This window comes from Spea bombifrons, chromosome 7 (genome assembly GCF_027358695.1).
Source record: "Spea bombifrons isolate aSpeBom1 chromosome 7, aSpeBom1.2.pri, whole genome shotgun sequence".
NCBI lineage: Eukaryota > Metazoa > Chordata > Amphibia > Anura > Pelobatidae > Spea > Spea bombifrons.
The window spans coordinates 30,466,600-30,479,233 of NC_071093.1; the positions used below are offsets into that span (position 1 = coordinate 30,466,600).

General features: G+C 37.1%; 3 protein-coding genes across 3 annotated transcripts in view; 1 reads left to right on the plus strand and 2 right to left on the minus strand.

Moving 5' to 3' along the window:
• The window catches only part of LOC128501354 (carboxypeptidase O-like), a 165,620-nt gene that overhangs the window by 123,941 nt on the left and 29,045 nt on the right, over positions 1–12,634 (plus strand). The gene's annotated exons all lie outside the window — the stretch shown is intronic.
• On the minus strand, positions 2,644–3,632 carry LOC128501356 (gamma-crystallin 2-like). The gene is made up of 3 exons (XM_053470797.1): positions 3,597–3,632; positions 3,192–3,434; positions 2,644–2,953 (listed from the first exon to the last, which is right to left on the minus strand). The coding sequence occupies exons 1-3, from the start codon at positions 3,603–3,605 to the stop codon at positions 2,675–2,677; spliced, it is 531 nt and encodes a 176-aa protein (XP_053326772.1). The 5' UTR covers positions 3,606–3,632; the 3' UTR covers positions 2,644–2,674.
• LOC128501366 (gamma-crystallin 2) lies at positions 7,045–8,835 on the minus strand. Its single transcript, XM_053470806.1, has 3 exons — positions 8,799–8,835; positions 8,291–8,533; positions 7,045–7,381 (listed from the first exon to the last, which is right to left on the minus strand). Exons 1-3 carry the CDS (start codon positions 8,805–8,807, stop codon positions 7,106–7,108), a joined length of 528 nt encoding a protein of 175 aa, XP_053326781.1. The 5' UTR covers positions 8,808–8,835; the 3' UTR covers positions 7,045–7,105.

Consider the following 12,634-nt stretch of genomic DNA (forward strand, 5'->3'; position numbering starts at 1 on the left):
AAAAGATGGCAAACACATCCCTTCCAACATAGGGATGAACTATTAGGAAACAAATGTGCTAAACGTTTTGGGGTTAAATACCACCTACAGGATATTTTCTTTTGTAATTCTAGGTGATTGGTACAATGTATAACCCCCTTCATGGCTTCTTCAGCATCTTTTCCAAACTGTTAAGGGAAATGATTAATTCAGTTCCCTCTCCCAAGCTAGCATACGTGGTATGGTCTACATAGGGTAATGATAGGGTTAGAGAGCGTCACTTCGATCAAAGGAGGATTGGATTGAGATTTCAATAAATGTCTAACTTGAAGGTATTTATAAAAATCACTTGATGGAATATTGTGGGCTTCCTGTAAAGCCTGAGAAGATTGCGAAATGTTACCCTTCTCATACAGGCCACCCAGACACAGTGTTGCAAGTGAACCCCAGTTTGTCAGCTGTAAGTCGGGGACTAGTAGTTCCAATGTAGATACAGGGGTAGATTTTGTGAGAGTGTAAAGGTTAAATATAGGAAGAGACGCAGAGAAGAAGGTTCCAAGAACACTGTGTATATGAACGTGCCCTAAACTGAACAAGGCAGGGTCAGGGTTTCCAGAAATATATCAAAGTCTGTTAAACAAGCTGGGGTCGATAACAATAAGCTGAACTCAAACAACAGGAACACACAGAGGAAATATACCAAGTGAGCTGCTGGGTTTTAAATGTTCCCGGTCCGGAAGAGGTCACCGGGAGAGCACATAGCCGAGCGCCTCCCGGCAGCAGAGAAAAATGGCGCGCGCCGGCTTCAGTGAGGACGTGGCAGAGGACCGAGCCGCGGGTATTCCAGTGAGTGGCTGCGGGTCAGTTGCTGACAGAGAGTAGTAAGGAATTTTAGCCATTTTGAAACTTTTGCCAATACATAGAATGTACAGGTCTTTGTAGATGGAAGTTCGTTCAGTTTTGGGTGTAGGGTGGTTTAAGCCACTATAATTGGTCTCCTGTGTAATGGTAAAGATAAGCATTTTCTTCATTTACCCAGAGTGAAGGTTCCAATGTTGTATGAAAGAGGGTAGCTTGTGCTAATATTGTGCTAACAGAAAGTGATCTCAGGAACACCCATATAATGTCTGTTTGGCTACCCTGATTTACCTTTGATGTTTATAAATGTGAATATTGTCTTTTGAAATACATAGAGTAGTTTTGGTAGAGCTGTCATTTTCACAGCTGCAATCCTACCCAACCATGAGAGTTCATACGACTTCCTTCTCGAAATGTCGGTTTGTACTTGTTTCCATATAGGGTTAATATTAAGTTAATTTAGATCTTTCAGGAAGCGTGGAAGTTTAATGCCAAGATATTGGAGATATTTTTTTCTTCAGTCAAATTGGCAGGTAGTTTTTAAGGCAGTTACTTGAATTTGATGAAGGTGGAGGGGCAAAGCTTGTGTTTTCTTGATATTAATTTTGTGATAAAAAATGTGTGTGTATTGGTACAATTGTTGGGCCGGTCGTGATGTGGAAGGGTCTTTTAAGGCAGTTAAGACATCATCCACAAATAAACCTAAAGCTATGTTTGGTGTAACATCAAAACCTTTAATCATAGGATCTGAACATATTTTGGCAGCTAAGGATTCAGTATATAAAGAGTATATAAAAGGGGTGAGAGGGGGCAGCCCTGTCTAGACCCGTCTAGTCCCGTAAGTTATGGTGAAAGGTATAGACAAGAATCCCATAGTATAGACGCAGGCTATAGGAGAGGAATATAATGCTAGGTACTTCCAATGTAATCTGTGAAACGCTTTTTCGGCATAGAAAGACATATATAAGCTGGGGATTTTCTTTTTAGATGCTTTCCATATCATGTTGATACATTTTCGGGTGTTGTCGTTTGCTTGCCTACTACGAACAAAACCAACTTGGTCTCGATGTAGGAGTGTAAATGCTTAACCCCTTAACGTCCATTGACGGGTCAGGCACGTCACGGAAAAACGGTCACTTAACGACCAATGACGCGCCTGGCACCTCATTTCCTTAAACAAGCTTAGAAAGTGATCTCTGATGGAAAAAATATCTTTAGATAATATATAAGTATACAAGCATTGCATGATGGATATTTAGAAGCGTAATGAGGAATTTCGTAGTATAGTCCTGGTGGATAATCTGAGCAAAGCAGTCAGTTCTCTGTCTACTTCTAAATCCTATTTACTTGTTCTTTTTTTGACTGATGATGTAATCGCTGCAGTCTATTTAATCATCTGTAGTTATTTTTTTCTATGGCTCTTTAGCGCCAGTGAATTCTTTTGATATCTTTTGATATAATAAATCAAACTAAATTGCATGAACATGTGTCAAGTGTCACGTTATTTCAGGATCTGAACTAGTTTGCTGATGTATTTTTCCTGTTGGCTTACAACATCTAATTGTTACCTCCAAATGCATTTTAGCTTAACTTTAATCTCATAACCAGGTGTGTTCGGCTGTTATTCCTCATCACAACCTTATTCCCTCAAAGGCTTCTTTAAAAGTATGGTTTCATAGCTGCAAATTAGCATTTGTAAGATTTCCTTGTTACACATATTATAGTCAGACTTGTCATGTTAAAACAAAACATGAAAATGATTTAGTTTTAGGTTTTCATAAAGAATATACACCAGTTATGTTATGCAATATCAATCACGTTTTATTTAATCATTTATTTATAAATTATAATCCACAACTCTCCTGAAAGAGCTCACTCTGCTGTTTATCCCACCCCAGTCACTGGACCTTCTGTATTCTCCTGGTCTCATGTAGTACTGACGACCTCTGTAATTGGGCTGTTCATAAAATATCCAGTATCCATCAAGAACTCTGCAGGAACCGATATCATGGTAACGGAATTTCTCAAAAACATGAGGGCAATCTTTGGTAAACTCCATCATTTGACCTTTAAAGTCTTCTCTTTCATGAAGCTGTAGTCTGTGCAAACCGTGATGCTATAATATAAAATATAACAATATTGTAAGTTTATAAAATATATTAGTCTGATATACTAATGTAGGTTCCTTTTCTGCAAACTGCACATGTGAGCTAAAAGAGTATCCTTATAGTAAGCCGAGGTATTTAAGCATTGTCTGTGCTTGGATGAGCTAGTCTCACACTTTGTTAAGAACTGTACTTTTTAAAATGCCAGAAAGTTTTAAACAGAAAGTTTTAAGTTAAAAGAATCTGTACCTGTGGAATCATGCGACAGGATTTAATGGAGTCATTGTAGCCCATCCAGTTTTGGTAGTCTGGATAGTCACCTCGTTTAAGATAGTACTGAAATCCCATGTATCCTGGACGTTCATAAATAACCCAGCAGCCATTTAATACCCGAGCAGAATTACATCTACTAAAAAAAGATTGCAAATCGCTATGGTCACTGCTGCATTCATAGGAACGTCCCTGGAAGTTCCTGTCTTCGTAGAAGATAATCTGTAACAGGAGAAATAGGAATTCTTATAAGATCATCGGAGCTAAAGCTTAATGAGAAACTGAACTTTCCATCAACAATGAACATATAATTGAAATATAGAAACACAGAATTTGACGGAACCCATTATGTTCATCAAGAATAAATAATCAATATATCCTTACCTCTCCCATTGTATCAAGAGGTGTAAAAGTATATCCCAGTGTGTATTGGTAAATGGCAATGTCTATATATACCTTACAGACTGCTAAAGCAGCATTAATTACACAAAGGGCTCATTGGTTTTTTGCACACCAAGGATGATGTATAGTTCTGTTTATTCTATACTTTACCAGTGAAGCTTTTGTTCCCTTTTTTCTGCTTTTTTCCAGGTGTCCATGTACTCAGTTAAGTAACAATATACATTATACAGAACCTTCTGCATTATGAAACGGAACATTCTACAGGGCAGAGCTTTTGCTGTCATAAATGATTCAATGCTTGAGACCAAACAAGCGCCATGAGAACTTTAACAGCTATAACTATACACGTTAGGGACATGCTGAGGCAGATGCGGTGGATGCACGGCGCCCTGAAGCTCCTGTAAATGGAGCTTGTTATGGCTCTCAAGATTGCTGATGGCTTTTTGTCCGTTTTAACTATAAAATTATGTTGGAAGCCAAAGACACACTCACCTCTATAGCTTTAATGCCAGATCTGTAGATGTAGTCGCACTGTGTCACGTAATGTGGCATGACCCCAGGAACTTAGTTCCAACTCACATTTGCAAGGTTAATGAATCAGTGAGTTTCTTACTTTGCAAATGTGAGTTGGCTTGAGTGAATTTGTTTAACTATTCAGGGCAGCTTCCTATTAGAAATAAAAAGAGATGATATATTAGACACAGATGGGTCTACTCACTAACAAGCCGAGTTCTTGGCTGAGTTAAGGGTTAACTTGACTGACAGCCTCAACCTCATTTGCATGTCCTTCCATTCTAGCACTTGCTAAAATAACTTACAAATTCACAAATCTCTGGGATGGAGTGTGTGAAGGTGAGACATGACTGGTGGTCTGTGTCTCCCATAGGAAGTTGTAGATAATTTAATGTCCCCATCCACTTTAGCAGCGCATAGAGGACAGGGGTAACCATGGGTATGTTACCCCCAAGGATTATTTAATGAACCCTCACTCCACCACATGTGAAGGAAGAACTCATACTTGGTTAATAAAGACTAATGGAGACCCCAGTTTATGTTTTTTTTTTAATTGTTTATTTTCATTTTTTAGATATATTTTAATATATTTCAGGGTTTTTAAATTGTCATAGTGAGACAATAGGGAACAACAATTCTATACACAGACTAAAAGCAAATGAAGGACTGTCCTCTGTCAAAGTCCAAATAAGCAGGAAGACATCATATCACTTAATCACACCACAGGGCGTGCGATGAGAATAGCCAATTGAGATGGAAATCAAAAAATGTGCCAGCATCTATAGGGTCCTTGTTTGTTTTTACTTAGGCTAGTTTCTACCTAACTGTGCAGACAGGCTATTATTAAAGGTTAGATTTTCTTTAATTTTCATTAGAAATATTTTTCGTTTTCTCCATCATCATAAATGTGGACATACTGGCTTTGATTAGCTTAACTGAGACGGGAAACTTTGATAAACCTCCTCCCTACAGCCTATAGGCCCTGGCCCTGGAAGGGGTTCTGTTTTTGGGGAGGTAGGTACATGAAGTCTATTGGAACTACTTCTTCGCCCTGGTATAGTGTACCACGTTTCCCCAATTACTATAGACTCTAAAGATTGTGGAGCTTGGACGCAGATTTGAGGTACCTGTATTTTGGGAAGGGATTTTATGTGTGGTGTTTTACTCTTCATCGGATAAGGACAGGACAGAAACCTCTATGGCTAGTATTTGCACCAAGAACCCATATTCAGCCGTTTTTTAACTGGTTTCAGCCAAAAGTCAGGAAACTGCCCATGTTTACCATCTTCCCCACAGGCTTCAATAGCGATAGCTGTGACTATTGTATGACAATTACCCGCTTGTACAGTTTAAATCCCGTTGTGCTTCCCATTAGACTGAGTTCCTGATTTTACCCTTAAGCATCTAGTCTCGGCTGATGTTTCTTGAGGGGAAGGTATTCTGAAGATATTCTGACGTCGGCCAATAACAAGCAAGGGCTTCAGCAGTCAAAGTACCAGAGGAAGCCGACTTTAGCGGATATACCCATTTGGGGTACCGAGATCCGTTACATATTTAAAAAAATCATGGGTGGATCTCTTTTCATTTATTTTTCAGCTGCAACATCTGTATTGTATTTCAGAACATAATGTTAGTAACTGCTGTAGGTAGGTGTCTGTAGGTAGATACTATATTTAGCATTCAACCCAGTATACGCTTATTGTATGGACTGTGTACCTCAGTTACTTTTAATTTATTTTGAATCAAGGTTACGTTTTATATCATTCTCTTTAACCATATAAACATAGAAATGTATCATAGAGTGCATGTCCATATGCGAAACAGGACAAGCCCCATTGAAATGATGTATACTGATTTTGAACATAACCCCTGATATGAGCACTGGTGCCTCTTTTTACTGGCACAGATGAAGTAGAGTTCTTACTTTCAGAAAACGTGTTCTGGGCCATTCTCCATTCCTTCTTAATACTGTTTCCCTATGATGTCATACCATATAATATCATGTCATACCATTTGGCAAATCCTGAGAAATGAAGTAAAGTCTTTTAAGAGAGTCCATTATTAATACCGTATATGGATGTATGCACAGGTGCACGGTGTATGTGTTTGCTATGCTGAATAGCTGTTGAAGTATTTTATCTTTCAGTCCTATTAGACAACCGTGTATTAAGAAAATGTAACTTATATTATTTGGCATTGACAAAGACTATATTTAAGGAAGTGGGGGCTACTTTCTATGTCAGGCCACTCGGGGGAATTTAATTAAATTAGGCTGCTGAGCAGCACTTTTGAAACAGAGGGAGAGGGATGGCAGTGGAACATAACTGTTGATTGCTGCCGCTCCTTGCCAGCTTCATGTAATGCACCCCCTAACACCACTGTTCCCCTGTGTTTATTTGTGTTCTTCTCATTTTTAGTCAAAGTAGGATGATCCTAGCCAACAAGAAGTATGTGAGGAAGATGTTGGGGGGCCACACTCTAGTTGAGGCTGACAAGTATCAGAATGAGAACTAACGGTTTATTGGAGAAGCCGCCTACCAAAAGCAATTATGGAAACTGGCAGTAGTATGTTTGGAATTCCTAGTTGAGTTCATTGGTTAATAAAGTTATAGCCAATGCTTTTACACCACAATGTTGTGTCCATGTGTGTTTTTGAGTATAAGGTGCTTGAGTAATGGTTTAGTATTTGCATGACTATTGGCCTGAGCAGTCTTGTGCTTTTACATTATTTGACTTTATTGTGTGATTAAGTCATATTTTACTATACGTATGATTTAAATATATTCCAAGAAACCATATTAATGTTATGAACATGGGAAATTACTACTTTTCCCTTTTGAGTTTTTTCCCCTTTTGGCTTTTAGGAAATAAATTGCTCTTGTTTTGGAAGAAAATAAATTCAACAACAATACACGTATTTGCTTTACTTGTTTATTATTTCATGAAGAAGAGAAAATAATCTGCATGCGGCTGTTGAATTAGCAGACATCAAGGACTCTTCTGAAAGAGCTCACCCTGGCGTTGAGGGAGCCCCAGTCGGTGAAGCGCCTGTATTCACCAGGCTTCAGAAAGTATTGCCTTCCCCTGTAGTTGGGCTGTTCATAGAAGATCCAGTGGCCTTCAAGCACATTGCAGGAGCTGATGTCATGGTATTTGAAGAGATCAAAGACAGAAGGACAATCTTCAAGAACCTCCAGCATCTGTCCCCTAAAATCCTCTTTCTCATAGATCCTTATTTTATGGGGTCCTCTTTGCTGTAATGGAAGTATAAGAAATATAGAGATATGATGTATGTATATTTTAGATGGATAGATTTGTACAGATACACATGTATTGGTAGAACTTTTTTTATCAGTTACTTCTTTCTACTCACTTTCTTCTCTATAAGATGGTTTTCTTACAAAAATGTGAATTTGCAATAAATGTATTATAGTTGTAAAATAAAATAACTGTTACACAAAAATATAAATTGCTTTCCTAAAATAAGACCTACTTTTTCTTTCAAAGTTTATAAAACAAATTATGTAATGAATACTTGCCATATAGACTATAGTTCAAATGTCTCATAAATGTTTTTGACGAAGAACAATGTTTGTCCATTAAAATAACATCAAATGAATCAGAAATACAGCGTAAACATTATTGTTGTAAATGACTAATGTAGCTGGAAACAGCTCATTTTAATGGGTTTAATGGGTATTTTCAAAGGTATACAGAGGCCCTTTATGAGCAACCATCACTCCTTTGTTAAAATGCTAACTGATCTTTAGAAAACCATTTTGCAATTATCTTGACCTAGCTAGAAATGTCCATGTTTTCCATGAAAAGATCTAATTGACTCCAAACTTTTGAACAGTAGTGTATATTTAAACACAATGCAAGCATTCTAATGAAGAAATAATTGGGAAAAAAAGAAACTAAATAACAAGAGACGATATGGTTATTTATAGCATGAAGCATATGCGTATTTGTAAATACAAAATGATTAGGGGCCTTCAAATTATTTTCTTTAGCTCACTATTTCAAGTTCTATATTATTTTGTACTTTCCTTCAGATGGAATGGGCTCAGCTTTTGCAGCTTATGGCAAACTCCACCACCTCAACATTTTATACACATATTGTATAATATCATTTTTGACATGTAGAACACATCCTAACTCACCTGTGGAATAACACGGCAAGATCTGATGGAGTCACTGAATCCCATCCACTGCTGGTAATCAGGATATTCTCCCTTCTTCAGGAAGTACTGGTGTCCTAAATAGTTAGGGCGTTCATACAGCATCCAACAACCACTGTCAACACGGATAGAATTGCATCGACTGAAGTACGAGTGAAGGTCGGCACAATCACCGCTGCACTCATAGCAGCGACCTTGGAAGTTCCTGTCCTCATAAAAGATGATCTAGGATGCAAAGATAATAAGAATTAGTAATGCAAGACTATCTTTTTATCTGATTAGCTTCAAATCATTACAATGGTATATGCACTAAAACACAAGGAAAAAATGCCATAATCATAGTGATCAGATGAAGCTGTAATTATTATGATTGGTTAACTATGAAAGTTATTTTATAATTTAAATATATTTGGAAGTTATGGAGATGCTTCGATTTAAAAAAAATAAATAGACAATAATAATGATAAAAAGTTTGATTTTTGCTGTTTACCTTTCCCATGTTTGCAGGACTGCGGATGCAAATTACCAGTAGCTACTGCCCTGCACTGAAGCCCTTATATATATATCACAATCACTGCTTGATCTGCAGAATTCTAACAAAGGGACCGTTTTCTGTTTACTAAGGGGAATATTCTCAGTGTCTCTTTTATTAGCATATAATGTAGTAATTGTGTACCAGGTCCTAAGTTACAGTTATAAAATAAAGTAACCAGAATAAATAATCAATACTGGACAAATAACATTTTTAGCTATCATGATAATGTAACTTAGGGAATCATACTGAACGCTCATATTTATATTTAAAATATTTTCATTGCACTGTAAGCATAACCACAAAAAATGAAAATGAAATAGCATACAACTAATAATATGCATTGATACGCAAGCCCAGTGAAGAACATGCGTAATACTCTTGTAGTATCAGACCGGTTATAAGATACTACAGGGCATGACCCTTAACATTACAGAAATATCTGATCCTTGGATTAAAGTAACAATTTTAAAAAGTAAAATGTAATTTTTAATAATTTTACTATGCAAAGTTTTACTTTCAAAAGTTGCTACTTTAGTTCAAGGGTCGAATATAGATTGTAGGTTGGTTTGAGCAGGGCCCTCCTCGCCTGTTGTTTTTGTAAGTCAAATTGTGATGTTATATACTACTAGTTTTGTCCTGTCTACCCACTGTACAGTCCTATGGAATATGATGGGATTATATAAAACAATAAAAAACAATAAGTAATAATAATATATGTGTAATACTCTTGCCTGATACTACATACTACATAAACATTTTACATACACAGTATTTTTTAATGAAACCTATCTAGGTTACCAGTAAAGTAATCACACTTATTATATATATATATATATATATAATAAGTGTGATTGGGCTTTTAAGTGAGGTTTCAGCATACTTAGTAATGTGTAAATCACGCATGGCTAGTAGTGTTGGTGGTTGATATCTTATAGTACAAAAAATGTTTCAGCATGTGTTAAACGTCCTTTCAGGGAAGTGTTTTCTATGGTTTTAATGTAGCATTTTCTGTGCATTCATACCATAGAATGTATAGGCTTTCTATGAGGTGTACTGAGACCATTGAATTGCTTATTGTGTTTTTTACACCGTTGTGGAGTTTAGTCAGGTCATTGAATCAACCCCACTATATCAGTCTATTTATTTCCACCATATTTCCCACCGATATTCCTTTCAATTTTTACAGAATTAAGTTCATTAAGTCTCTCCTGATATGTTTGTCCTTCCAGTCATACTTCACAGAAGCAACCAACTATCTAGAACTATCTAGAAGCCATTATTTTACATTATTGCTGCAATATTTAGTAATAGTGGACCATTATTCATATCACAGATGTTGTGAGCAATTATTATGGTTTCCTATAATATAAATTGATTCTGAAAGGTACTACAGACATGGGGACAGTTATTCAACCTCAGTAGACCTTTGCTGGCACTGACAGCCTTTCTGGAACAAGAGAGAAAGATCTGGCAGCGTAATCTCTCTTGATAAAATGTGCCCATTATCATTTCACTATACATAAAGTAACAATAGACTGAACTGTTGCACTTAAAAGGCCGGCACTGCTGTTATCAGCTTAATAAAAAGTGTTGATTGCACACAAAGATAATGCACATAAAACAATTTATACTTGCTAGATACCTGTCCTCCACAAGACAGCTGTTCCACATTCTACTTTTGAATTTAAAGTTAAGCAAAATGTGCCTTGAATTTCCAGATGTTCATTTTGAATACAGGGCCTCTCTTTTGCCATGATCTTGTATTGAAAGGGTATCTATCCGACATGGACAGGGGGCCACAGGCAAAAAGGCGCAAATAAAACACCAGGAACTATCTAGATTTCCTGGCGTACCTTCTGTACTCCATTCCTTTTCTTCAAGTGGGTCCTGTCATCTTAGACATCAGTAACTGAACAGCTCATTCAACTCTTCCTGCCTGCCCTTGGACGGTTTTATCTGAGAAACCTTTCCATGTTGACCCAGACTTTTTTTTATAGCCTGATTCTGATTGCTGAGCTTTGTGCAACTGCCTGTTGATAATTTGCCTTGATTTCTTTCTGGTATCAGCTAGGTTCTGACATTGTTACTAATTATTGTTCCATTTAAAAGTTAGCAGTATTTCTATATGCAGTTGACAAAACATAAATATGTGTAAAGCACCTGTGAAGTTCTAAAGATTCTGTGATGAAGTTGAAGTTTGAACATGCATGCAATAATGTTCCTAAAAGAGATTCCCTTCTTATTGTCTTATTAATTATCCTGGTATTGCGTACTCTGAGTTTTAAAGTTCCATGGGCACCTGACAGCGCTTCCTGGGTGACTAACAAAACCATTCTTGTTGTTTTATTATTACTCTGCCCTCCCCACTCCGCACAGCTTCTTCACTGCTCATTCCTCTGCTCCCTATATCTCACAATGCACACCATCTTCATGGCTAACACACACGCTAACACCAGGCACACACCTGCTTCCTCTAACACCATACAGTAACGCTCACACACTCATACACTGACAGACACACAGTCAGTTGTTTATTAAGTGATAGATATGCACCAGATAATGTCAATTACTGACTTAACCAAGACTTCAAAAGGGTGCTCAAGAGTTACCAAGTAGTGCAGCTTGTCAGATTCTACTTGGTTAAGGAAATATAAGAGCAGATGCTAAATTGTAGACCGTATTCCTACTGGACACTGATGTTACAGTTACAGTTCAGGTTTTAAGTATTTCCTTGAATGATGAAAATGACTACAAAAGATGTCAGTAATTCACCTGTAATCCTATCAAAATATTAGTGAATCATGTGTTAATGAATGAATGCTGATGGGTCTAGTGCTCTATCTCCCTGTGGACCAAGCACAGATAATAAAATATTAGGAATGGAAGTAGATATTGTCACCAGAAAATAACTTTACTCCTTAACCCTTCAATTGATACATTTAAGGAGAAAGAATAGAAAGCAACCTAGGAAAACTATGTAGTCCACATATCCCAAACTGGTAATGTACGATTCTGCTGCCAGAGAGTCAGAGTGCATATGCCCCCCCCCCGAATACATCATCATGATTATCAGAGGAAGATGGTGTGTTGTTTGTTGAGACAAGACATATAATAGGGAGCTAACACAATTATGAGGAGCAGAATGCTTTTGCCGGGAACCCCCACATTTCACATGTCCAGAGCTTACTTACTAACCTTATACCTAAACCTTCATTCAGTATCCATATAAGTTGTTTAATTGTGATCTCAAATTACCTGAAGTTAATCTTATTTGAAGTCAAAGTTCAACATTTATTAACATAAGCTACTTTCCCCTTACTTATTGTGCTATCCCCAACGTTTCTTCACTGCTCAATCATTTGCTCCCTCTGATTCATTCTGCAAAGTCTGCAATACCCATCCAGGTTAATATGTCTTAGGGATGTTTAAAATTGCATAAAGGCATTAGTCAAGTTTCCTCGAATTTGAGGAAAGTCAATTGGATATTGAGGAATTGAAGTGGTCAGAGTTAAGGGTTACCACTGATTGGCAATTGTTACCACCCAATTTACTTCCATGTCAACACTTGCAAATACTTGCAAATATTAACAAATGTGATTATATATATATATATATATATATATATATATATATATATTGTCACGCCCCATCCAGGCTGCGGAACTGCATATCTCTGAATTTCCCAGTCTCTAGCTAGAGTTCCCCTGTTGTAATCCATTCCTGGATTTCCATATGCTCTATCCTGTACTTCTAATTCCTGGATTCCAGTTCTGCACTTTGCTTCAGCTCTG

Excerpts from the sequence above, each read along its gene's own strand:
- LOC128501356 (XM_053470797.1), bottom strand. Across the intron at positions 2,954-3,191 it reads CCTGTCGCATGATTCCACAG|CATCACGGTTTGCACAGACT; the intron begins GTACAGATTCTT and ends TTTATATTATAG.
- LOC128501366 (XM_053470806.1), bottom strand. Across the intron at positions 7,382-8,290 it reads CTTGCCGTGTTATTCCACAG|CAAAGAGGACCCCATAAAAT; the intron begins GTGAGTTAGGAT and ends CTTCCATTACAG.